Raw genomic sequence first — 25,560 nt, 5'->3', positions numbered from 1 at the left:
GGAGCAGTGGGCAACAGCGGTTCCAGGCCCAGGGAATAATTTTTGGTGATTTAAACCCCAATTCCAACCCTTTACACTGAGTGCCAAGCCGGGAGGTAATCTGTCCCATTTTTATAGTCTTTGGTATGATTCGGCTGGGGTGTGAACTCACAACCTACCAATATCAGGGTGGACACTCTAACCACTAAGCCACTGAGTAATAGTACTAAACGAAATAAATCGTTGTCATGCTGAAAAACAGTCTAAAGTACAGGTGTAAGACTCAAGGCCCTTGTGGCCTGCCACACAGTTTTTTATGGCCTGTGCGAGCCTGACAAAAATTGGAGTCAATAAAGCACTTCATCTTTATGGCAAAATATATTTTTTCAATTTTGACAGAAAAAAACTTACTTCTAATCGAACACGTCTGATCATGTGACAAGATATTCCAAAATAAATTACTTAATATATGCTTTTCAAATCGACTTATGATTTCAAAACACGTTATTTAGTATTTTATTTAGTATAACAAATAATAATCACATCTATAGGCAGTTGATAATACCATTAGACAAGTATTTACAATCATATATACATTTTAAAAACATTTGTGAAAGAATGGGCCGCTCTCAGGAACTCAGTGATTTCCAGCGTGGAACTGTCGTAGGATGCCACATGTGCAACAAATCCAATCGAGAAATGTCCTCGCTCCTAAATATTCCAAAGTCTACTGTCGGCTTTATTATAAGAAAATGGAGGAGTTTGGGAACAACAGCAAGTAGGCCATGTAAACTGACAGAGAGGTCTGCGGACGCTGAAGCGAATAGTGCAAAGAGGTCACTTTCTGCACAGTCAGTTGCTACAGAGCTCCAAACTTCATTTGACCTTCCAATTAGCCCACCTACAGTACACAGACAGCTGCATCTAAGCCATTCCTCACCAAGTCCAATACCAAAGCGTCGGATGCAGTGGTGTAAAGCACGTCACCACTGGACTCTAGAGCAGTAGAGATGCGTTCTCTGGAGTGATGAATCACAATTTTCCATCTGGCAATCGGATGGACGAGTCTGGGTATGGAGGTTGCCAGGAGAACGGTGCATTTCGAATTGCGTTGTGTGAAATCTGGTGGAGGAGGAATTATGATGTGGGGTTGTTTTTCAGGAGTTGGGCTTTCCAGTGAAAGGAGCTTTGAATGCTCCAGGATACCAAAACATTTTGGACAATTCCATGTTCCTAACCTTGTGGAACAGTTTGGAGCGGGCCTCTTTCTTTTCCAACATGACTGTGCACCTGTGTACAAAGCAAGGTCCATAAAGACATGGATGACAGAGTGTGGTGTGGATGAACTTGACGAGCATGCACAGAGTCCTGACCTGAACCCAATAAAACACATTTCGGATGAATTAGAACGGAGATTGAGAGCCAGGCCTTCTCGACCAACATCAGTATTTGACCTCACCAATGCGCCTTTGGAAGAATGGTCTAAAGTTCCTAAAACACACTCTGCAACCTTGTTGACAGCCTTCCCAAAAGAGTTGAAGCTGAAATAGCTGCAAAAGGTGGACCGACATCACATTGAACCCTATGGGTTAGGAATAGATAGATAGATAGATAGTACTTTATTGATTCCTTCAGGAAAATTAAAATTCCAGCAGCAGTGTACAGAGTTGAGATCAATTTAAAAAAAGTAAATAATGGGGGTTTAAATGGAAACAAAATAGATAAATATTACAATAACAATAAAAAATAAAAAGCAACAGTGGGAGTGGGGATAAAAATATAACAGTAAAATAAGAATATAACAAGAGAAAGTAGGCAGTAGTGACCATGTTATGAAAACGTATTGCACTGTTATTGTTACCCCCCACCACCCGCCCCAGACAGGAGTTGTACAGTCTAATGGCGTGTGGGACGAAGGAGTTTTTTAGTCTATTAGTCCTGCACTTGGGATGAAGCAGTCTAGCACTGAACATGCTCCTCTGTCTACTGATAGCGCTATGCAGAGGGTGACTGGCATCATCCAGGATGCTCACTAGTTTGTCCACAGTCCTCTTCTCTGCCACCGTCACCAGTGAGTCCAGTTTCATTCCGATTGTAGAACCGGCCCGCCTGATCAGTTTCTCCAGTCTGGAGCTGTCCTTCTTAGATGTACTGCCCCCCCAGCACACTACCATGTAGAACAGAACACTGGCAACCACAGACTGGTAGTGCATCCACAGGATGTTTTCTACAAATATTGAAGGATAGGATGGCACTTCAAGTTCATGTGTGAGTGAAGGCAGGTGACCAAAAACTTTTGGCAATATAGTGTATTTACCATTACATTCGGGCCTCTAAGGACAGCATTACATGTAATGTGGCCATATATCAAAACAAGTTTGTCTTTCCTGGTGTAAAGTACTGCCAACACTAATTTGGAGAATATGCACCGCACTTTACAGTTCAAGTTATTGCAATAACCATCCATTTTCTACCGCTTGTACCTTTCAATGAATGACGCCCACTTTGTACTTTGTCACCCTCTATACAACAAACTGTTTGATAATTAAACATTCATACGTAAGGGAATTATGAAGGAATGTGTAAACTAGGGTATCTCTGAAGTCGTGATTTGGTGCACAGGTTGTCTTTTATTTATTATATTCTAAAACTGAAATGAAAATTGTTTTTGTGATATATTATTAGATATGACACCAGTTTGCATTTTTACCTGTAACGCAAAGCTAGCGTGGATATTTTCTTCAAAAAGGTTTAGAATATTGGAAAAGCTTATAGCAAACTGTGACCTGCGGCCTGTTTGCACCCCGCAGCTCGGGTTTTGTTGGCCTGCAGCATTTTGTCAAAATAAAATCAGACAAAAAAAGGTAAAAGCACAAAGTTGACACGTTAATTTAAAAAAATGTCTGTTTCTTACCATTAAAAAAATAAGGTGTACATACGATGTGCTTTGAATGTTGAATAATTGTGTTAATTTTTTTCTGAAGTTTTTTGGGTGCATACTTGAACATTCTACTGTTATCCTGAAATGCATCCTCAGAATGACACAGTTTTATGAAGATAAGTCACTTTATTAGTGCAAAAATCACGCAGCCATGCGGTCTTATTTGAACGACAATGGCAACATGACAGCGAATAAGTCTTTCCCTATTGAATCCAAGATTGCAGCGTAGATCAAAGTTTTCTTCAGTGATTCACTCATCATCATAGTGTGCGTTTAAATATCAGAAAAAAAAAAGTTTACTTACCACAAATCAATACACAGTGATTACATCGGCGTCAAATATATGAAGCTGCCATTCCTGCTAAAACCTTACAATCACAGCTTTTTATCATCACCATGGCAACGAAGCATCACTGATTAGGTGCACATCCCGACCTGACCTCTGACCTGAGCACAAACGAGCCTTCAACTAACATCAAAGATTTTGTCACATTTAGTTAGCTTGCTAATGGCAGTTAGCAACCATGCTTACGAGCAGCTGATTGGGTGAACTTTTCCTTGAGGAGGAAGTATGAAAAGAAAAGGTCAAAGTTCACAAGTTGAAACCGTTAAGACGAAGTTGTTTGTTGCTTTGTTTGATTCAATTTGTTTTAACATCCATAAATGGAACGTTTGAAGAGAAAACTAATTAACACAAATTTTCTACTTAGGTTTTCCCTGATTGGTTAGCAGAGGGTGGGCAGATCATTCAAAGTAAGGATCAGATCGATACCAAAGGTAGTAACAGTATTGATACTCTCGCGATGAGATTGATATTTTTTTGCTTCACTTCTAAGTTGTTTTTTTTTTTTTACAAATATCTATGTTTTAGTTATGTTGCTGATATTGTTACATTGATGACATTATGTGTACATATTGTTTACTAAGTCAGGGAGTAAGTCCTCGGACACAGGAGTACTTTGAATGAGAGTCAATCATAGTTTTGGCTTTTCTTTCCTCATTTTGAACTATTGACTTTAGTTTGTTGAAAAATATATTCAATACAATGGAATAATTGTATTCCTTTGTTCATATTGTTTAATATATATATAAAGTTGTGTTTATATTATGTAAACAAATAAGTTTATAGATAAAAATATTTAAAATATCAGTCTTTTATTCTGATTAATCATGGTCAATTAAGTAAAGGGGGAAAAAAATAATTTAATGATCTTTAAAATTTTCAAGTAAAAAGTATCAGTATAAAGTTGTGTTTGTATTATGTAAACAAATAAGTTTATGGATAAAAATATTTAAAATATCAGTCTTTTATTCTGATTAATCATGGTCAATTAAGTAAAGGGGGAAAAAAAATAATTTAATGATCTTTAAAATTTTCAAGTAAAAAGTATCAGTATCGCCAATACCAGTCTTGTATTTACTTGGTATGGGATTGATATAAAAATTTGCATTATCACCCATCCCTATTGCTTAGGGCTGATTGTCTCGAGTTTATTGCTCTGCTTTCTTACAGCAGCTTCTTAATAAAGTTTGATTCAAACCTAATGCTACAACAGCTAACTGGCTAACATTAGCACCGGATGGAAGACGCCTTTGGCATTCTCTGACCTGCAACCCTGAGATTCATGTTGCCATGACAACATGTAGTGTGCGTGCGTGTGTGTTAGTGCTCATTGGGCATATGTCGAATAGTGTGGAAGATCCAGTCCATCTTGGTGCTCCAGCCTCCATGGTGAGCATCATTCATCTGTTTTGTAAAATACTCCAGCGCCTCCTGCTGGCTTTTCTCTGACACAAAAAAAATCATGAATTATTTTCTGTGCTTGATTTCAACAGTGTGTGTGTGTTTGTGTGTGTGTGTGTGTGTGTGTGTGTGTGTGTGTGCATTACCCAATGCAAGGGTCTTCCTCAGATAAGCGATGTCGTCAAAGCTTTGCAGTTCAGGCATCCCGCAGCCAAGCAGCAGCGAGAACAAGTTGATGAAGAGGCTGGCGTGCTGTCGGATGGCCAGGTACGCTTTGTAACACATCTCCTGGAACCTGAGAGATGGCGAGACAGGTGGGATAGGTGAGATACATTTCCAACTCCTTTGTTTGGTTTGGACGGAGGAGGACAGAACAGAGGCACAGGTGTGTGCAGGGACAGCAAAGAGACCTGTCAAACTCCTTTGTCTTGGTTGACTCCTGGATTCCTTTACTGATGACAATCAGGAAGTCCTGTGTCAGCACAAAAGGAACTCGCTCCCGCTTGTAGCCAAACTTCTTCTTCTTGTGGTCCAGGAAGTGACCAAAGTCTATGTGGAAGAGCTGCAGGAAGTAGACGAAGACAGACAGATCAGAGTTTAAGAAAGGGAGATGTCAGGAACCGTACACTCACCTGCCCGTTCTCCTTCACCATGATGTTGGAGTTGTGGCGGTCGCCAATTCCCAGAATGAACGTCGCCACGCAATAACCCGCGCAAGACCTGGTGAACAGGTCGATGGCTCGGTCGTAGCTGAGAAAAACAAAGTAAGACAGGTTACTCCTAGCCTGATGGGAAAACAGCAAGACGGGCAGATACTGACGCCTCTCCACGGTTTTTGTCTTTAATCCAGTGGTGCAGTGTGTTTGAGTTAAACTGCAGCGCCCCCTTCAGGCCTCCTTTACACTGAATCTGCATGATGGTGAAACTGTTCTTCACCACCTCGATGAGACCCACACAGTCTCCGATGGACAGACAACCATAGGGGAGCATCCTGAGAGACACAAAAAAACATACAGGGAAGCCGACATGTGATGATGTCATCATTACCTGTCTCACCGCAGGTCTAGTCCTTGGTTCTGCCAGATGTTCTCCATGATCTTGATGATCTGCAGCGTCAGCATGTCCTGCCGCAAGTCTGTCAAAAAACAAGCAACATTGTCAACAGGGGCGCTTTTGACATGTGTCTGTCTCCCGGAGAAAAAATTCTACCGTCTCCATTCTTGAAGATGATCTCATTGTTGGTGAAGAGCAGCTCAGACATGATGTCAGGATTCTCCCAGTTCAACCACAAGGGGCGCTTTGCCGATGACATGATCCTGCACTCCTCCAGCCTGCATGGCAACACATGTCGGTTGGTAGTGTTGAAGCAGGGTTAATACAGTAGACAAAAAGCCTAGCTGCACCACCATTGGGGTGTGTGTCACCTGAGATGTCCCAGCTGGTGCACAGGGTTCAGAGGCGAGACAAATCCCTGCAGAGCCTCCATGTAATCTGGACGAGACATGTGTTCAACCAGGAACTTCATCTGAGTCTGACAACCAATCACAGAGTGGCAGCTAAATCGGACCTGAGCTCAGACATGATGTGATTGTTTTCTTACTTTCTGTGTTTCGTCCTTCTTTTCTTGTTTCAGAGTATCTGTGAGGTTCACCAGTTTATCCATTGCCTCCACCTGCAGGCACACAGGCAGGCACACTTCCTGTGAATATGCTAATTGGGGTTAAAGACCATATCATAAAGAAGCTCACCTGCCGGTTCAGGTGTTTTAGATACATGCCGCAAGCTCTGCAGAAGGCCTCGAGCAGCAGACCGAAGCGTCGCGACACAGTCTTGTTGTGCATCTCAGACCTGTCAACAGCACCCACAGAATGATGAGGAGTCTGATTACACAAGTCATCCTGCCTTGCTCACTTGAGATGCCAGAAGAAGAAGTGTCCTATCCTCTGATTGGTCAGCGCTTTCTTGATCAGGAAACGGGCAAGTGGGTTGTCAAGGTACATCTCATACTTCAGCACCTGGAAATAGCATTCCACAACGACATCCACTTTTGTCCACGGACAGCAACATACTTTTCCTCAGTGTGCGGAGTGAACCTGTACAAGCTGCAGCAGGTACTGGGACAGCTTGTCGTCCGTCAGGCTCTGGACCAGACAGCGCAGTGCAAACTCTCTTACCACGGGATCAGGAAAGTTACAGTCCAACAGTTCGAGAGCCGACTCGGACTCCATTAGAGGCCACTCCTTCAACAAACAGTACATCTAAGGGTGCATGAGGGACATGATGTGAGGGACGATAAGTCTTCAGGTACTTTGTCATGAACGTGCACACATCCTTTTTTTAGGTTTATCCTACCTGAGATACTTCATCTCTGGAATTCCACTTAACCGAAAGAAGTAATTTCGGAAGAGACTCTGGAATATTGACACAGTAATGCCTGCAGGGACAGAACCATTTAGACACACCACAGTGAAAATGACCAATGTCAACTCTTTGGCAACCTTAAGATTGACCATAGACGATTACTCTTAGGATGTAAAAGGGATCCATTCACAAAATGTCATAAGTCAGCTATAAATATTTTTAATTTATTTTTTACTTTTAATGCTTGAAATCTTTTAACAACATCAGGTATATTTATTGATATAAAGTTGTTTTAATTGTTGAATGTTTTGTGGCATTTTTGTAAAAAATAACAGTTTTTATAATGGGAAAATGCAAAATATGCAATATTTCTAAAAATAAGTTGCAGAGTGGAAAATTTGAGGTTGGTTAGTTACAGCCTTGATTACGTCTATAATTCATGTAAACATTAATCACGCACATTAAAGTTCAGAGAATTATGCTCATTGGTTCAGTTTTCTGGCGTCATCTTGTGGTTAAGAGTCGTAATTACACCACAAAAAAATATGTTGAATGAGTATAATTCGATTTTTATAGGAAAAGCACAGTGATAAAACAGGATTACAGTCAGTTAAAATAGCAATTATAATTGGAGTCAATGGGGCCAAAATAGGTCTTAAGAGGAAGTGTGTATTCTTTGTTTATATCCTGTTTTAACAATTAAGTTTGTAGTCTATACTTTGTTTATATCCTATTCCAACAATGTTGCAATAAAAAACAATGTCCTTCAATCTGATCAATCATATCACATACTGAACACATGTAATGCCCGTTATGGGCCCTGAGGGTGCACAAGGGTTAATTGAATGTTTACCTATGTCTCCACAGGAAGTCCTTCTCTTGCTCAGAGAGTTCGTAGAGAGGATCTTTACAGCAGAGACATCGAAGCTGCTCGGCGTCTGTTGCTGAAACACTGCTGTCACATGCCAGACGACTGTTCTGCAATAGGGAGACGGGCTCTGTTTTTCTATGTGTTATGATACTGGGTGTGTGTCTGTCTGTGTGTGTACTACCAGGCCATGTGTGTAGTTGAGGCCCAGTTCTCTGCTGATAGTCCAGTTGGCGTGTTCTTCAATTTGCTGTTCATCAGGAAACACCACCGGCTGGGTGAACCAGGAGAACTCGAGTTCTACGCAAGGAGACTCCTAGAGAGGCATGCGTCACATCCAATCAGTGGACTTTATTTACTAGCCGCCAAAACACCTGGTAGTGTACCTTGTTAGGATTGGAACTGGCCACCCCTATGGGGTTCAGGAGATCCTCGAGTCCGTGAGGGACAGGCCACAAACTCAGCGCCACTTTACCTGACACCAAAATGTCCTTATAGTCAAAGAGGTTGACGTTTCCCCAGGCCAGTGGGCAGTGTTCCTGACATATAAGTGAACAAGGAGACTTTAATTTGGTAGGTTCTTCTCTGACTTCCTGTATCACTGCAGTCTTCCCGTACCTCTTTGGCCCCTTTCCTTCCCTTCACAGAGCAGATAGACAGGCAGACTCTGGCTGAGCGGGGGAGGTCAGACAGGTAGATGTCATAGGTCAGCCACTCGTTCCATCTGGACTCAGGACAAACACGCTTCAGATGCCTGTAGTCAGTGTGTACCAAGTAGTTAGTGTTTGGTGTGTTACCTTGGGTTGGAGCAGGGCACCCTTTGTGTGTTGACATTGTCACAGAGTGGTTCTCCTCCATGATAAATACCTGTTCTTACATAGATCTACACATACACACACCTGTCTTAAGACACAGAGACTAACAGAGACACAAAGACACACAGACAAACCTTGTCGATGTCGCGGATGTTGACGTTAACATAGGTGGCACAGAGCAGTCGAACCCTCAGCCGGGTGTTGAAGGCCCAAAGTGAGCGTGGAGGAGAACCATCTGACCCTCCGAGACAGGGCGATGGCTGCGGAGTTCGACGACTGAAACGCAAACCAAAAGTTTCTACTTGGTGACAGCGCGAGCTGGCTGCTAATTTGTGTCTCCTGATGGGCAGCCATACCTGTATGATGGTGTTACAAATCCAGAGGCGGGAAGCTGTGAGTAGAGACTGTCTTTGGAGACCAGCATGAGGTGAGGAAGACGACCCACGATGATACAGGAGCGAATGTACTACAGGCGTGCAGAAAGGCAGACGGGTGAGACAGTTTCATGTATGGGGTCATTGCTGTGCTTTTACCTTGTACTGACTCAGAGGGTACTTTTCCAACAGGTATTCATCACAGCCACACACCTGAGGAGTAGTAGTAGCTGAATCAGGCAGCCATATGACAGACAAGTAATGCAAATAGGCCTTTAAACTGTTTATCTGATTTTGAGCATATCCAGATTGTATTCAGTTTGATGTGAAGTGCGAACAGCAAAAAAAATTTTTGGTCGTTGGAAGTGTGATTCGATTTAGTTTTCAGTTCGGGCCAGTTCCACCATGGTCTGTCCAATCGGATGTTAGAGCAGATCACACCTGACAACGGTGCTTCGAGGATGGAGACAGGAAGGTAAATTCACTGGTGAAAGGAACGAACACAATTTTGATGCCAATGACATGAAAAACACAAACCAAACCCATCTAGTCGGTGCCTTTCTGATGTCTCACACCTCACTTCATGAAGAACGTCAGAAATACTTTTGGGAATGTCTTCAAAGCTGACCAAAAATATGTATGAGGAGTCTAATAATAATGATAACTACAACATAATTTAGACTGCTAGACATTTTTGCAAGGCCCTAAACAGACAGTGATCCAGATCACACCCAAAATGTAATTACTTGTTCCCTTTATCTAGTTTATGACATTTCCTGGGAGTTTAATCAAAATCCGCTAAAACTTTTTGAGCTTTGTGGCTATCAAACAAACAGTCAGACAAACAAACCCCAGCGGATATGAGAATAAATGAATTTGGCATGTCTACAAGAGGATCCACTTTTGCATCAGTCTCAGTACATTTGTTCTAAAGCAGAATTTATTAAATGGAGTGAACCCTTTTCTCAAGCATCTACACTCTTTATCTCTGTGAGTGGAAGTGGTGCTGCTAGCATATACACACACAGAGAAGTTAAGCCTTGTAAGGTGAACGTAAGGTAACGTGGTCAAAATGATATGGATCTCCCTAACAATCCAATGACTTTTTTCTTATCCTATTTTGAACATTCCCTTAAAGTTTAATCAAAATCAATAAATGTATGCGTTACGTTGCACTTAAATTTAGAATATATTTATACTATTCATATATTTTATATATACTGTATAATATATGTTTTATATAATTTATAATTATTATTGTCTATTGTGGTGCTGAATTTACCCCCCCCAGGGATCAATAAAGTACTTTCTATTCTATTCTATTCTATTCTAACTAAGAGTCCTATTCTCCCATGTGCTTATGAGAAAAAATCTGCACATTTGCACAGATTTTGACTAAGTCGGTCATTGACCACCTTCATCCAATATGCGCACTTTGGTTGGAGCAACGCGGACATCTGGGTGTTCCCAGTCAAATCTGGGTTTGAGCGCATTCTCACATCGATTTATTGGGAATTTTGGATGCTTTGATCCCTGCGGCTTATAAATCGGTGCGGCCAATTTATTGATTTTTCCCGTAGATGTCATTAATGCAAATAGTAACAAAAAAACACAAGCAAAGGCACTGAAAAGGTGTTTTATTGCTTGTGCAATGGTGTCATTTTTTTGGATGCGTTCACTCACTGCAGGTGCTGCAAGGTGAATGTCTAAAATATATCCTTCTGTTTAGTGCTATCAACCAAAAGTACAAGTGCCCTCCAGTTTCTACTCAAATTGATTCTTACAATAATATGCAATATATCAAAAACTATTCATACTTACTAAACCGTCCCATGTGTGATGTCTGTAGGAGTGCTCGCATGTTTGTACGCGCTATCGTTGCTAGCGTTAGCTAATATGCTAACACACTTACAAGTGTCTGAGTGAGAGTCATTAACTTCCAATTGCTTTCTTTTTGTATTGTTCCAGTTTCACAAATTCCTGTCACCGTTGAATTATTGAGTCTGTTTAACTGATTGGAGAGCCAGCTTCTGCAGCTTGTGGGTCCATGAGGATGACTTCTGTTTTGTGTGATCAGCCGTTCTTCTGCCGTGTTACAGACACCGTTTCGAAACAATTAAGGTATGTAGATAAATACTTCCTCATGGTATGTATCTGCGGCTTATAGTCCGGTAAGGCTTATATATGGAAAACATTTTTTTTTCCAGAAATTTAATGGGTGTGGCTTAAATACCGGTACGTTCAATGGTCTGGAAAATATGGGAATTACTATTGCTCCAACGCGCTTATGAGTCTGAAACAAGTCCAGCAACTATGGAATGTGAAAAATTGTATAGCACTTAAAGTTTGGATGCAAGCACTTAAAGTTTGGATGCAGTGTAATAAAAATGATGAAAAATACTTCTAGAACGCTATCAAATATATTCTGATCGCTTCAATTGGAAACACCAGGAAAAAAACCATTAAGATGAATATCATGAGTGTCACTTTGAATCAACAAATAAATGTCCATCGTTTATTTGGCTTTGTGCCTGCGTAAGTTAAAAGGAAAAAACAAGACGTGACCACCGCATAAAGAGCAAGACGACCATGCATGGGCTGCATTGCGACATCCTTGTATGTTAAATATGTACAAGGATTTCGACTGGACCGTTGGTTATCATTGAACTTTGTGATTATTTAATAGAAAATACATATATAAAGTACTGTGTTGTCTATGAGACAATATAAAAAGGACAAGAAAATTGCACAGACTGGGAGAATGTCGCAGGCAGAATAACAAAAACATTTAATCAACTGAAATCAATTGAATTGATTGATTTTTCGACAAATAATGTTATACTGTCAGCTATTAACTCACCGACTTGTATCTATGGATTACTATTCACATCCGGCCAGGAAGAAGTCACTGTTGTGGCGTCCATATAGGCACGCCTTTGCCATGATGACACACATCATGTAGTGCGGCCTAGATGTCTACGGCCTTTTACAATTTAAAGTATTTTCTTTTTTATGTATTTCAATGACAGTCGTTATTGTTAGTAAAACTTAATGCGCCACAATTTTAACACAGTCAAAAATAAAATAAGCATCATGGCAAAGTCCGCCTCATTAGTAACGAGCTCACATTCATTCCCAAATTTCACACTTGAGCCTTACTTACGCGGAGTGGGCATTTCCATGGGCAGGAGGGGAGAATACGAAAAAAGAAAACTATGTAATTTCAAGAGCGTAAAAAACACTTGAGCACAAAGGGGGTAATAGACCCACAATTAAGGTGTTAATCATAAAACTGTAATTCCTTAAATACATACGCACATGGTGTTGAACATGGTGTGTGAGAAAATCGTCCTCTGACATGTTTTGCATTCATATGGATATGAGATAGGCTCCAGCACCCCCCGCGACCCCGAACAAGACAAGCGGTAGGAAATGGATGGATGGATGGATATTCTCATTCAAGGTCAGAAATCTTCAGCAAGGGTTCGGTAACTCCCAGGGGTTCCACATAGGTACTGAGAGGGAGAGTTGTAAAAGTTTTGGTTGCTTTTTGAAATATATTTTTTATATTCCCCCAGCAATTTTTCTCACAGATTTAAATGTCTTTATATTTTGCACCTCAGTTTAGAAATGACAGTAGCATGGCCGCCTAACTCACTGTAAAAGTATGAAAAATTATATTATTGTATTTATGTTAGCATTTACTTCCAGCTAACAATTAGGTTGCTGTCATTTTGCAATTAGTGCAGCAGTTGCCAGCTAGCCATTAGTGTGCTAGTTTCCAGTCATCTATTAGCGATGCTATACTGTATAATTTGAATATTTTATTACAGTATTGCACCATGACAATGTATCTTTAGGACCAGTCAAAACACAATCACAATGTTGGGCAGCACGGTACCACAGGGGTTAGTGCGTGTGCCTCACAATAAGAAGGTCCTGGGCTCGGGGTCTTTCTGTGTGGAGTTTGCATGTTCTCCCCTTAACTGCGTGGGTTCCCTCCGGGTACTCCGGCTTCCTCCCACTTCCAAAGACATGCACCTGGAGATAGGCTACACTAAATTGGCCCTAGTGTGTGAATGTGAGTGTGAATGTTGTCTGTCTATCTGTGTTGGCCCTGCGATTATCTTGCGACCTGTCCGGGATGTACGCCACCTTCCGCCCGAATGGAGCTGGGATAGGCTCCAGCAACCCCCGCGACACCAAAGGGCAAGCAATAGAAAATAGATGGCTGGACAATCACAATTTAAGTATAGTGTCCCGATTTCTTTTTTGGATCAGTTTTGGGGTCCCTGTCCCGGAAAATGTTGGTGAGCCCTGGTCGAAGTCATTGTGTTCTCAGGGCACTGAATCGATTACAATTGGACTGTACCGATTGTCAAAGAAGGCATTACACTTCTGAAAGACTACAGAAGATAGGGCTAGAGCTGTCCTTCCTGGTGTTTGAGCATAATGACCGGATGATTGGCGAAAACGTCTTTTTAAGACAATTTGAACAGACCAATTGCAATTGATTCAATGTCCTTAAAAAAATGTTTTTTTAAGAATTGTGGGGCCAGCAGCCCTGTAAGTCAGATGCAGCATTACATGTTTACCTACATTTCCATTGTTGTTTATAATTTGTGTAACAAAATGATCAGAAACCTGCACTAATAGGTCCTTAGAAAGCATTGATCGCTCGCCATGAAAACCTGAAGATGCGGACAGCAGATGTGATGTACCAGCAGTGCAAGGCCATAGAGACATACGTACCTTCAGGATGTACTGGCCCTGGTACTCCTGGACACACAGGCGGAGCTGCTGAGGTGAAAGGTGCATGGACCTGCTCTTCTTCCTGATGGACTCGGCAATCAGCTGCTCAGGCAGGCTGTCGTGACTCACCTGCGGAGAAAAGAATATTCATTTGTCAGGTGAGTGACTGAGGTGGGTAGTTGTCATTCAGTGGTGGGTTCTGGTGTTTCAAGTAGGGGAGGCTCATCTTCAGCTACTCTCCAAACACAAGTACAGACTCCAATGACGCATAAAAGCTATAAAGATGGTAGATTTGACAAACAATACGTCACTTAGAAAATACGTCACTTAGAGGATTATAGAATTCTCCATATCAACTCATACACAGTATTTTTTTAAATTGTAAATTCACAGTAAAATGGCTAATAATTGCATTACTTTCACACTTTCACGGTAACATTTATAGTAATTTACTGTGAGGTTAAATGCTGTGAAAAATAAAATTACAGGAATTTGTTGTAAGGTCACAGTTAATTTTCATTACAGTATTTTACTGTGAAATAATACTGTTAAATGCTTGTCAAATTTTTACAGTCTACAATTTCAGAGACGCTCGGCGTTCATTGGGTAGGACAAAATGACTGTCTAGTTAATCTGCAATGGAACAACCCACTCTATGCTCCCCCATTAAAGTCAATGGACGCTCAGCTTTAACATAGTGTTTAGTACACTATGACACTACCCCAACAAATGGGTTGTACTTGTATAGCGCTTTTCTACCTTCAAGGTACTCAAAGCGCTTTGACATTACTTCCACATTTACCCATTCACACACACATTCACACACTGATGGAGGGAGCTGCCATGCAAGGCGCCAACCAGCACCCATCAGGAGCAAGGGTGAAGTGTCTTGCTCAGGACACAACGGACGTGACGAGGTTGGTACTAGGTGGGATTTGAACCAGGGACCCTCGGGTTGCACACGGCCACTCTTCCACTGCGCCATGACAAGAATGACGTGAACGTAGCTGATTCCGAACAAAAGTTCTAGTGCGTATGTGGTCAATGACATGTAAACACAAAAGTACTTCCCTTGCAGTCTTAGAGCAATCACCACTGTAATAATTGCAGTAATTTATGATCCATGGATACCTTCAGTGTGTATTTTTGTTTGGAGTTGGACGGACACACGATCACCCAGATGGTTACGATCAATCTCCCTACCGAGAGACACAAGAAAACACTTCTTTGGCATTTTTTTCCAAGGCAAAGTCCGCATGACGATGTAAGTGCTCGCTGATACTAAGTTTATAGAACCTTTGTCCAACTTGCTGTAGATGTGCTGTGGCAGTTGGGGGCTGGACTCCACATTTGGGGGATAAACATAGAGCGCCTGGCTATGGGCGCCGCCCCCCTCCCGCTCCTCCATGGCCTCTCTGCACACGCTCAGTATGGCACGACGGAAATCTTGGACCTCGGGGTCCTTCATCATCTCAAACTCGCAGACCGGCATCCCGATGGCGAAACCTGCTTACAAACACAGAATTGTGCTCGGGCTCTCTCTGGTTTTATCGGACCACCTCTTACCGATCTCCCGGTTCAGGATCTTCTCCTCACGGTTTCCCAGAGGCTCGATAACCTTTAGAATTGGGTGAAACAGTCGAAGGTCACACAACCGCCTGGTCTCGTCGTAAAACTCCTCCCTCTCCGCTTCCTGGGTCACGCCCACAAATATGTAGCTGGACTCCTCCTGTTCGGTCGCAAAGCAGAGGTTAAGCCCTGCAGCGCGGCGCCAAGAGTTCAAGGGTCAGCCGTACCTGCAGAAGGTGGTAGAGTGGATACTTCCTGGCCTCTGCGAAGAGCTGCTGTTTGATGCTGATGAGAGGAGTCTCTCGAAGACACTCCAGGCTCACCATCATCCCTGCACACAAGGTCATCGGAGCATTACGGACACCATGGGACGGCGATGACATCATCGGCTGTCAAAAACCTTGTACCATTGGGAAGGCAGCAGTCCACCAGGATGCGTGGGGGCATCAGATGGAGACCCCATAGTTCCCCTGACGATGGTCTGGGAGCCATGATGACTCCCTCACCCGGGCTCCTGAGGGACGGACAGGTGGGTGTGTTAACGTCATGGCGTGTGGACATAAATGTTCATGTTTTTCTTCTTTCTGCATCCATTTATGTCTTTGTGTGTTTTCTATAAGGCCATCAAACAAAGACCAAAAAGTAGGACACGTGCACGCGCGCGGACACACACACACACACACACACACACACACACACACACACACACACAGACATTTCCTGTTACTGTGTGAGGAAAGGGACTTGTCATCAACATTATTATGAAGGTGGAATATTGTCTACACAACGAAAGAATCCTCTTGTCTCCCTCTCCGCGCCCTCGCCTCTTTCTGCTCAGAACTTCAGACTATAATGGTTTCCATGACAACATAAAAGGTAGCATCAGTCCGGGGCTCTTTGTTCACTGTGCGTGTGTGTGTGTGCGCGCGCGGGCGCACGTCACCTGAGCTCGTTCCCGCTGCGGCGGCGTGTCTTCTCTCACAGCATCGTGGACTGCCCTCTGTGTTGGGTGTCATTAGCTGCAACACGCAAAAACAAGGCGGTCCATTACAAATGGCGTCTTTCCACATCGGCAAGATGTGTGAGGAGGAAGCTGCTGCTCGCCGGCAGGAGCAGAACAATGTGCTGGAGGAAGGGGGGCGGGTAGGGTGGGGGCGCTTATCGTGCAGCTTCCTCTCTTAAAGGGCCACGATCCCCACGTAACAGCAGCTCTCGCTATTCACCTCGCAATGAAGTTTTATATCCACCCAGTCAGCGATTAAGTTTAGGACGAGGGCTTCCGAACGCAGAAAGCTGAGAGTGGACGCTGGAACGGACAATTCGCAACAAAAGAGAACACTGGGGGTCCTCCGCCATGGTGTCGGAGTGATGCCTCTGTCGGGAAGTGACGATCTCCGAGCGAGCAGCGGATCAGTGATGTCACATCAGCTGTTAATGTGGCACACGCGCACACACACAAGTTGTCAACAAAGAGAATGGAACAAAAACAAGATTGAGATGATTTGACATGTTGTGACAAACATCTGTGCCGTGGTAATGAATATTACAATTATGTTACGTTGACAAAAAGATCAGACACTTGTTTGCACATATTTGTAAAAGTCCGTGTTGAAAGGAAGTGTGAAGACTATTGTTTTTTGTCCTAAAACACTGCTATTTTATTTTAATGCAGTATATGTTTCACTTTCTAACCGTTAATTGTTGACAACAGCTGTCAACATAATGGACACCTCCCATGCAGGCAAAATTCGGGGCCGAAGCAGAAATAATTTTGGACCCCCCCCCCAATCACAAAATGTGTCAATATTTTTTAATTTATGCCCAACATTTTATCCCAAAAATAATTTCAATTGATGCACGATTTTTAAACAAACAAATTAATGCGGAAAAAAATGTTTATAATGTAAAATTATGCGAGATCCACTCGATGTGCATTGCACCAGTCGCCCTAGAGCAGGGGTCGGGAACCTTTTTGGCTGAAAGAGCCATGAAAGCCAAATATTTTAAAATGTATTTCCGTGAGAGCCATATCATATTTTTTTTAACACTAAATACAACTAAATGTGTGCATTTTTTAAGTAAGACCAAGAGTATAATAAGTCTCTAATTCTTTTTAATAGCATTATTTCTTGAACAGGTGCGGTAGAAAACGAATGGATGGATTAAAATGCATGAGAAAGTTTTATATTTTGAACGTTATTACCAGAGGAATTATTCATTACTTATCGTGTTAAGCAATGTCAGCTAAGATTTATCTGAGAGCCAGATACAGTCATCAAAAGAGCCACATCTGGCTCTAGAGCCATAGGTTCCCTACCCCTGCCCTAGAGGGACCCACATCTGCAGTCCTTTCCAAGGTTTCTCATTGTCATCCCACTGAGTTGAGTTTTTCCTTGCCTTGATGTGGAATCTGAACAGAGCATGTGGTTGTGGCTTGTGCAGCCCTTTGAGACACTTGTGATGTAGGGCTATATAAATAAACATTGATTGATTGATTGATTGAAATTAACATAATGAAAATATAAACTATGGGCAGCACAATGGAACAGGGGTTAGTGCGTGTGTCTTACAACAAAAATGTCCTGGGTTCTATCCTGGGCTTGGGATCTTCTTGTGTGGAGTTTGCATGTTCTCCCCGTTACTCTGTGGGTTCCCTCCGGGTACTCCGGCTTCCTCTCACCTCCGAAGACATGCACCTGGGGATAGGTTGATTGGCAACACTAAATTGGCCAGAGTGTGTCAATGTTGTCTATCTGTGTTGGCCCTGCGATGAGGTGGTGACTTGTCCAGGGTGTACCCTGCCTACCGCCTGAATGCAGCTGAGATAGGCGCCAGCACAAGGGGACAAGCGGTATGGAAACTCGATGGATGAATAAGATAAACTTACACATGCATGTCCCCAACCAGGAGTCGATTCCTGTATAGAACAATTTACCAACCCAGCACTGCCAATAAGACTGTTTGGGGAAATTAGCCATATTATTTTTATCATTGATGGAGCATGAGGGGCTTGACTACATTTTCGGTAAATTTTTATATGAAGCGCCTGGTCCATCAGTGTTTGGCTTTTTTTTCCACGCAAAATGGGGCCCCTATGGATCTTGGGGATCCACGCATAGCACATGTTTTCCCTGTAGCAGTGATTCTCAAAGTGTTACTGGGCTCCAACGCCAAATCACTTAACTATTTAAACACAGTGTTACTGTTCAAACTATTTGTAATGTTGCAGTGGCCAAAAATATTACATATACATAAATATATCCATCTATTTTCTACCACGTCTCTTTTTAAATAAAACTTTTGCCTTGTTTTTATGCTACTGTATTTTAACATTGATCATACTTGGAGAGCCGAAGTGTTTTCTTAGGTGAAACCACTGCCCTAAGGGGGACAGGACTCCTTTCGTAAATTTTTAGTCCATAGTTAATGGGGTGGAGACCCAAAACTAACACATGGATGAGGCTAACGTGTGTTTTGGGAGATAGGTACTGGTTACCACTGTATACTGTAGTATTTATAATAACCATATATAGGAAAAAGACGTTTCTGTAATCATTGGGTGAATGCTGACTATTTGACACCAAAATCCTTTAGATAATATGCTGCATCGTTTTTTTGTATGCGCTACTCCTTCCAACATGATTTGAACCATTTTAGCATCAAACTACTTTAAGACGAAAACCTTAATTTTCTATTTCTGACATTGCCCAAAAAATTCCTTTTTTCCCTGGAGTTACTTTCTTACTTCAGAGTAAGTAATGTTCAACATTTTCTGGTCCCAAAATTGTCAGAGATCAATTAAATTAATTTCCGTTGTTTATTTGACAGAAACATCGGCGGTCTTGTAGTCGTGAAGTCCCTATAGCGCCCCCTCGTTAGAAGGAAGATTGTCCATCCGTTCATCTTGTTTGCCTGTTAGCATGATGACAGGGTCCAAGTGTGCGTGCGTGTTTGTACGCAGAATGTGGTTCTCCGCCTCCAGGTGCTGGTTCTTGTCTTGCAACTCTTTGATTTGCTCCCTCATAAGTTCCACTTCCTCCCGCACGGCCAGCATCAGGTGACTCTTCACAAGGTCCTGAATGAGAACAAAGGTTACGAGTTTGTTGGGTTTGTGTCTACTCCTCAAAAAAGCTTGTTTTCGTGTAACCTGATAGATAAGACAAGACTACTCACCATTGCCTGTTGAATCTTGTTGTCAATGGCAACCACATTACTGCTGCAACTACTGGAAAACAAATCAGCAGTGATAATGACAGAAAACACTTGGCATAGCAAATGTCACAGTATAATTTGCAAAAAAATGTTTTCCTCACTAGCGTTATCTATCCATCCATCCATTTCTACCGCTTATTCCCTTTTGGGGTCGCGGGGGGCGCTGGCGCCTATCTCAGCTACATAGCGTTACCTAATAGCATGCTTTTCCATTCAATACTTATGTCAAAGTTGTTTTTATTTTTTAAAAGGCGTGTTGATTTGACATACAAGTGTTTTGAGTTAAGAGCTCTGACAGAACCAATTAAGCTCTACCTTCTAGATATAATTGTATTATTTGTACATATAAATGCGCTTTATTACATATACCATTAAATTTACTTTATTATACTGTACTTTGCAAAAGTCAGTACGTCCCTCACATTTCTGCAAATATTTTGATATCTTTTCATGGAGAAACATTGAAGAAATGACACTTTGGTGCAATGAAATTTGTCAGTATAGGGATATGTATAATGGGCTAAAATCAATACCGTGATATGAAATACAGCCTATTGTGATAGCGGTATACATCACAATACATTATTTGGTGTATGAATAAAAATAAAACCTTTCTAAAACAAGTTACAAAGGCTCTTAATTTGGCTGCTGACATACATTGTAACATTTTGAGTCCTTTCTATTTGTATTATTTTCTCTGATCCACCTACAGTTCTGTTATAATATACTGGGCACTTGTTCTTCGGTTGTTTGGATATTTTACATTACTTTTGGGCGATACTACAGATTTAGCTATTGATCTAATTCCAAGTATTTACTGGGGCAGTATTGGTCATATGTATGTTCATTCTTAAAATTTTCAAGGTCATTGCATTTTTCTATCACAATTATAATCAGACAAAAGCGCAGAACGGCAGTGCAACAATATTAAATAAATATTTAAATTATTTGGTTGTACTTAGGGCAGCACGGTGAAAGAGAGGTTAATGCGTCTGCCTCACAATACGAAGGTCCAGAGTAGTCCTGGGTTCAATCCCGGGATCTTTCTCTGTGGAGTTTGAATGTCCTCCCCGTGAATGCGTGGGTTCCCTCCGGGTACTCCGGCTTCCTCCCACTTCCAAAGACATGCACCTGGGGATAGGTTGATTGGCAACACTAAATTGGCCTTAGTGTGTGAATGTGAGTGTGAATGTTGTCTGTCTATTTGTGTTGGCCCTGCGATGAGGTGGCGACTTGTCCAGGGTGTACACTGCCTTCCGCTCGATTGTAGCTGAGATAGGCACCAGCGCCCGCCGCGACCCCATAGGGAATAAGCGGTAGAAAATGGATGGAATGATGGTTGTACTTAGAGCATGGCCGGCTCTACGCAGGGGCAAGAGGGGGCAGAGGCCCCTTAAATAAATGTCTTGCCCCCTCAAATCAAAATTTGAGAAAGCAAATTTTAATAAACTCACAAAATTACTACATTACAAGTTGACAAAATTATCTGCACTAGCGGAAAAATCCGCCGAAAAAGGGACACACACGATATAGTAGTGTCGGCTTCCCTTTCATCCCTCCCTCCGCTGTGCGTGTATTCAACATTCCACAGGCTGCGCAGCAGACACACACCGGCACACACCCCTCAGCCCTCAGTAAACATACAATCACTGTTGCAGTATGAAAGTAAAAGAAAATGAAAAGTTGTCTACATTTATCATACACTTGTTAGGATGTGTGTATTTGTGTAGTCTTATCTGTCATAAACACGTTTATCGTCGCGGACTTTCGGTGCTACGGAGTTTCTTTTTTTTTAAATTTTTTACAACTTGACGAGAGCAGTGACAGCGGAGGCTCTAAGCAGCAGTGGTTTGGAAGGCAGAGAGCCTCCACTGTCCCTGTAACAAGCTACAAGTCATTTATGATGCTGTTAATGACGGTAAAAATGAAACATAAGGTATATATCCTGCTTAGCAGTCCTCCTCTGCTGTCCTCTGTTCAGAGTGGAGTCCCTAGCAACGGACCGTTTTACTTAGCAACGGTCTGGCAATCGACTGCTGGAATTCTTTTTCTGTTGTTTTTCTTGTAATTCTACATAGTCAACCTACATTTCAATCTACATTTTGTAATAAACAAATTATAAGTTTCATTTGATATGACCAAGACACCTAAAAACAAAAACACAGCCGTGTTCATCAATTTACAAGCAAGTGGGCAACACACATATATTGGAGTGAATGAATGTTGTGCCCAGATGAGTGCCCACGTCCACTACATGTGACAAACTGAAGACAAGTGACCTGTGTCTGACAGACCCCTACGTAAAGCCCCGCCCCAGGCTGTAGTCCTGTACTGTTGTTGTTTTTCATCATGTAATCACAGCGGGTTTTTTCTGTTGTTGTTCAAGCTTATTTATTTTCTGCTCCAGCTTCCAGCAGCTCACAAAGAGAAAGTTAATGCTCTGTAATGCATCCATTTTTCAGAGCATTTAAAAAGTCTAGTCCTGCTCCTGCATGTAGTAGTAGCAATGATGCTACTGATAGTACATCAGGGACAGCAGCTAGCAATACTGCACCTTTAGCACCAGCAAGCACTGTTTCTCCGGCACCAGCTCCCTCCGTCCCCCCAACAAGCGCTCCCCCAAAGCAGCCTGCTCAGCTACCCAGTGACTTAAATGGCAACGCACCATCTCAGCCAATACTGGGTGGCTACCCAAAGCGTGCATTTGGTACAACATTAAGATCATTCAATCCTGCCTGGTACCGCACACGACCATGGCTAGAGTATTCTGTGGTGCGAGACGCCTGCTTCTGTTTCCGCTGTCGGAAATATGGCAGCGCTGTTAATGTTTCCCCTCCTGAGGGATTGCCACCTCATTGTGGTCAGGGGGTTTGCGTGCCTCAGTGACCGTAAGAGCTATACCAGCAGGAGGTTAGTCTTCAGGTGGGACACCCAAGTTGGACAGGTCTGAAGGTAGAGGCCTGACAAAGTGCAATCCACTACTCCAGGTTGGGGTTGCACACATAGCTAAAGACCCATTTCAATGAAGAAAGCATCGTTACTATAAGCACAGAAAAAAAGTGCTGGAGCATGATGTGTACACATGATGCCCCCTTCACATTTCTGACTGCCCCCTCATATAAGCATGCCTAGAACCACCCCTGACTTAGAGAGCCAAGTGTTTTCTGGGTTGGTACTTAATGAAAAAAGTTTGAGAACCGCTGATGTAGACCACAATGAGGTGTTTTTAAATGTAGAAATAAATAGGTTCCACTGTAATTGTCTGTGCGCCGCATTAAGTTGATCGACTGAAAACAGGTTAAATGACTGCAAGTGTTTTAAGAGAAGCTGTGGGGTCTCAAAACCAGCTCAAATTACCTGATGTCTGTCGACAGGCTGAAGATGCTCTGGTCGAGACCAAAGGCTGCTGGAGCCTGAGTGGGCGTCAGATGGAAGGTTCCAAGAGGAGGCGAGCTTGGCTGAGAGCGAGACAACCTTAGGACAGACTGAGACAAGAAGACTGAGTGCAAACATCACAATGGCAAGTGTTGGTCATACTTGGCTCCTCACCTGATTAGAGAGTTGTAATGGAGGAAGGAGGTTTCGTACGCGCTGAGGAGGGGAGGGGGTTGACTCTGAAATATTATCTTCCGGAAGTTGGACCTTGACTGGAGCCAGCCCATCGTGCACCAATAGCCCCACACCCTCCCCACCTCTGACTTGCCGGCGTTGTAAATGGACTCCTCCTCTTCCTGATTCACGACTAATAGACTCCAGCGACTCTAGCGAGTGGGCATGCCTAATGCTGTCCATGACTGGCTTCAACCTCGCCCCTGGCAGATGCTCCGTCAAGTCCGTGCACATCCATCGGCCACGCCGATATGTGTCGTCGTGTCCTCGGCTGCTAGGACCGCCTCCTGCCAACCGCACCAGTCTGAACCTGGACGATGAGCTACCCTGCACTAAGCCATCATGGGATATGTATTTCCTCTTCAGGGAGGGTGTGGTGGGCTGGGAGGAGCTCCCCCCTGGACTGCTGGAGGTGACTGTTGATTGGATAACAGTCAGGATCATGCCAGGAGATGGTTGGCCGGACTTCAAGGTATGACCTGAGTCTGAAGTCACACTGGTGATCTGGAAGCCGCTCCTCTTCTTTTCACAGTTCATTGCCTAGCACTCGCTCTCTGAGCGGACAAATATGGAAAAAGAAATACAATTAATTTAAGGCTCAAGGGTCTCATTTTGCCTCCACAAACTAAAAAAGTGGTGTTATTACAAAGTTTGTTCCAACATTAATGACAGCCATTGATACACTTGTCCTCTGTTGTGGATATATGGCAACATACAAGTTTTTTAGGAGGTGGTACTTGGTAAAAAAAAGTTTAAGAAACCACTGGCGTACAGTGTAAATAGAAAATACAGTTTATAATCTAAGTACATAATATATAGTGTACTGGATAATGTAGACCCAGGACACGTTGGGAAGACTATGTCTCCCGGCTGGCCTGGGAACGCCTCGGGATCCCCCGGGAAGAGCTAGACGAAATGGGTGGGGAGAGGGAAGTCTGGGCTTCCCTGCTTAGGCTGCTGCTCCCGCGACCCGACCTCGGATAAGCGGAAGAAGATGGATGGATTATATATTGTGTTGTACTGTGTAGTTTCAGTGCATTATATACATTATAGACCCACGTAGGACATAGTATAAGTACAGTAGATATAGTATTGGTACTGTATACTTAGTAGACGTCCATAGTGTCAGTACAGTACATAATAGGCCAAGCCTAAAGGCTTAACTATAAAATGTTACAAATACGAGAAGTGTGCAAACACAAGATGATTACCATAAATACAATGGATGATATATGAGCTAATCGTATGATAAACTGATGTATGCATATTGCATATACTGAATGCTGACAATAATGGCATAAAATGGATGGATAGATGAATAATATGACAGACATGATGATATACGGTGATATGATATACTGCACTGATGTGATGATACAATATATGTTATAAAGATATGATGGATGGATATACAACACAGCTATTGACATATATGAATGATATAGTAACTAGTCTTTATTAAGCACTGATGAGTGAAGTTTGGAGCTTTGATAGAGTTGTATTCTTGTATCATTGAAGTGGACTAAAAAGGCTTCAAATCGCTTTTTCCCCCAACATGTTTGCAGAGTTATTTTTTTTTAGTTTGAGATGTGTTGGACTAGTTCTTGTCTCACCTGTTCGACGTCTTTAGAATTGTTGCTTAACTTCCTGATTCTGTCCACGTTTCGTCTGAGCACAGCTTGCACAAAAAAACGTCATGTGTCCCGAAAGAACGAGCAGAAAACTGCTCCCAGTAGGTCGGATAGTGATCGAAATAAATCACAATTGTCTTCGCCTCGTTTGTCGACAATGCTGTTAAATGCCATTCTCTGGATCCGTGACGTCATGGGACGCGAGTACACTTTATGTAAACAGCTGCGCGCGCGTCCTCCGCCGTTGTCACAATGGGTCCATTCTTTGCTGTGGGAAGAGCTCACACGGCCACTGCGCACGCGCGCCACAGAGCCTCCCAGGCCTAAAAGTTTAGTGTTTGTTTCATTTCCTACTGCTGATTGATTGAGACTTTTATTAGTAGATTGCACAGTACAGTACATATTCCGTACAATTGACCACCGAATGGTAACACCCGAATAAGTTTTTCAACTTGTTTAAGTCGGGGTCCACGTTAATCAATTCATGCTAAAGTTGACACTTCTGTCTGTTGCTTATGTGAGTCAGTTCAGCAGCCAGAGTTGGCGCATGCGTGGTGCCTACACCACTAAGATGAATCACATTCCTCTGTGAGACTTTATTTGCTGGGTAATTTTAAATATTTACTTTAACTCTTTGCATTTATTCTACTGGACTGAAACCATCCACACAATTCTGCCACCCACCCGTGTCTCTGATTTGGAAAA

The 25,560-nt window shown here is 42.6% G+C and overlaps 2 protein-coding genes across 4 annotated transcripts; both read right to left on the bottom strand.

Annotated features, from left to right (window-relative positions):
* Positions 1–3,026: 3,026 nt before the first annotated feature.
* Positions 3,027–16,763, bottom strand: zgc:158659 (uncharacterized protein LOC791141 homolog). 2 transcript variants are annotated; one of them, XM_061912888.1, is made up of 29 exons: positions 16,627–16,763; positions 16,347–16,422; positions 15,811–15,917; positions 15,631–15,734; positions 15,401–15,563; positions 15,131–15,340; positions 14,966–15,033; positions 13,835–13,963; positions 9,242–9,295; positions 9,065–9,174; positions 8,843–8,984; positions 8,691–8,776; positions 8,512–8,617; positions 8,280–8,432; positions 8,078–8,209; positions 7,879–8,003; positions 7,017–7,098; positions 6,758–6,922; positions 6,576–6,679; positions 6,413–6,512; positions 6,265–6,336; positions 6,089–6,195; positions 5,874–5,995; positions 5,721–5,799; positions 5,485–5,655; positions 5,297–5,414; positions 5,075–5,226; positions 4,811–4,959; positions 3,027–4,708 (listed from the first exon to the last, which is right to left on the bottom strand). In XM_061912888.1, the coding sequence occupies exons 3-29, from the start codon at positions 15,893–15,895 to the stop codon at positions 4,584–4,586; spliced, it is 3,213 nt and encodes a 1,070-aa protein (XP_061768872.1). In that variant the 5' UTR covers positions 15,896–15,917; positions 16,347–16,422; positions 16,627–16,763; the 3' UTR covers positions 3,027–4,583. The 2 variants fall into 2 exon arrangements, with proteins under 2 accessions (XP_061768872.1, XP_061768871.1); XM_061912887.1 differs by lacking the exon at positions 16,627–16,763 and having other exon boundaries at positions 16,347–16,523.
* Positions 16,764–19,201: 2,438 nt separating this feature from the next.
* LOC133560410 (TSC22 domain family protein 2-like) lies at positions 19,202–25,141 on the bottom strand. Of its 2 annotated transcripts, XM_061912891.1 has the most exons (6): positions 24,838–25,141; positions 23,704–23,778; positions 23,165–23,640; positions 22,973–23,100; positions 19,577–19,628; positions 19,202–19,478 (listed from the first exon to the last, which is right to left on the bottom strand). In XM_061912891.1, exons 2-6 carry the CDS (start codon positions 23,759–23,761, stop codon positions 19,263–19,265), a joined length of 930 nt encoding a protein of 309 aa, XP_061768875.1. In that variant the 5' UTR covers positions 23,762–23,778; positions 24,838–25,141; the 3' UTR covers positions 19,202–19,262. The 2 variants fall into 2 exon arrangements, with proteins under 2 accessions (XP_061768875.1, XP_061768874.1); XM_061912890.1 differs by having other exon boundaries at positions 23,165–23,778; positions 24,838–25,140.
* Between the last annotated feature and the right edge of the window lie 419 nt (positions 25,142–25,560).

This window comes from Nerophis ophidion, linkage group LG10, assembly GCF_033978795.1.
Source record: "Nerophis ophidion isolate RoL-2023_Sa linkage group LG10, RoL_Noph_v1.0, whole genome shotgun sequence".
NCBI lineage: Eukaryota > Metazoa > Chordata > Actinopteri > Syngnathiformes > Syngnathidae > Nerophis > Nerophis ophidion.
The sequence above is the reverse complement of the archived record's forward strand: the minus strand, read 5'-3'. Positions and strand labels throughout refer to the sequence as shown.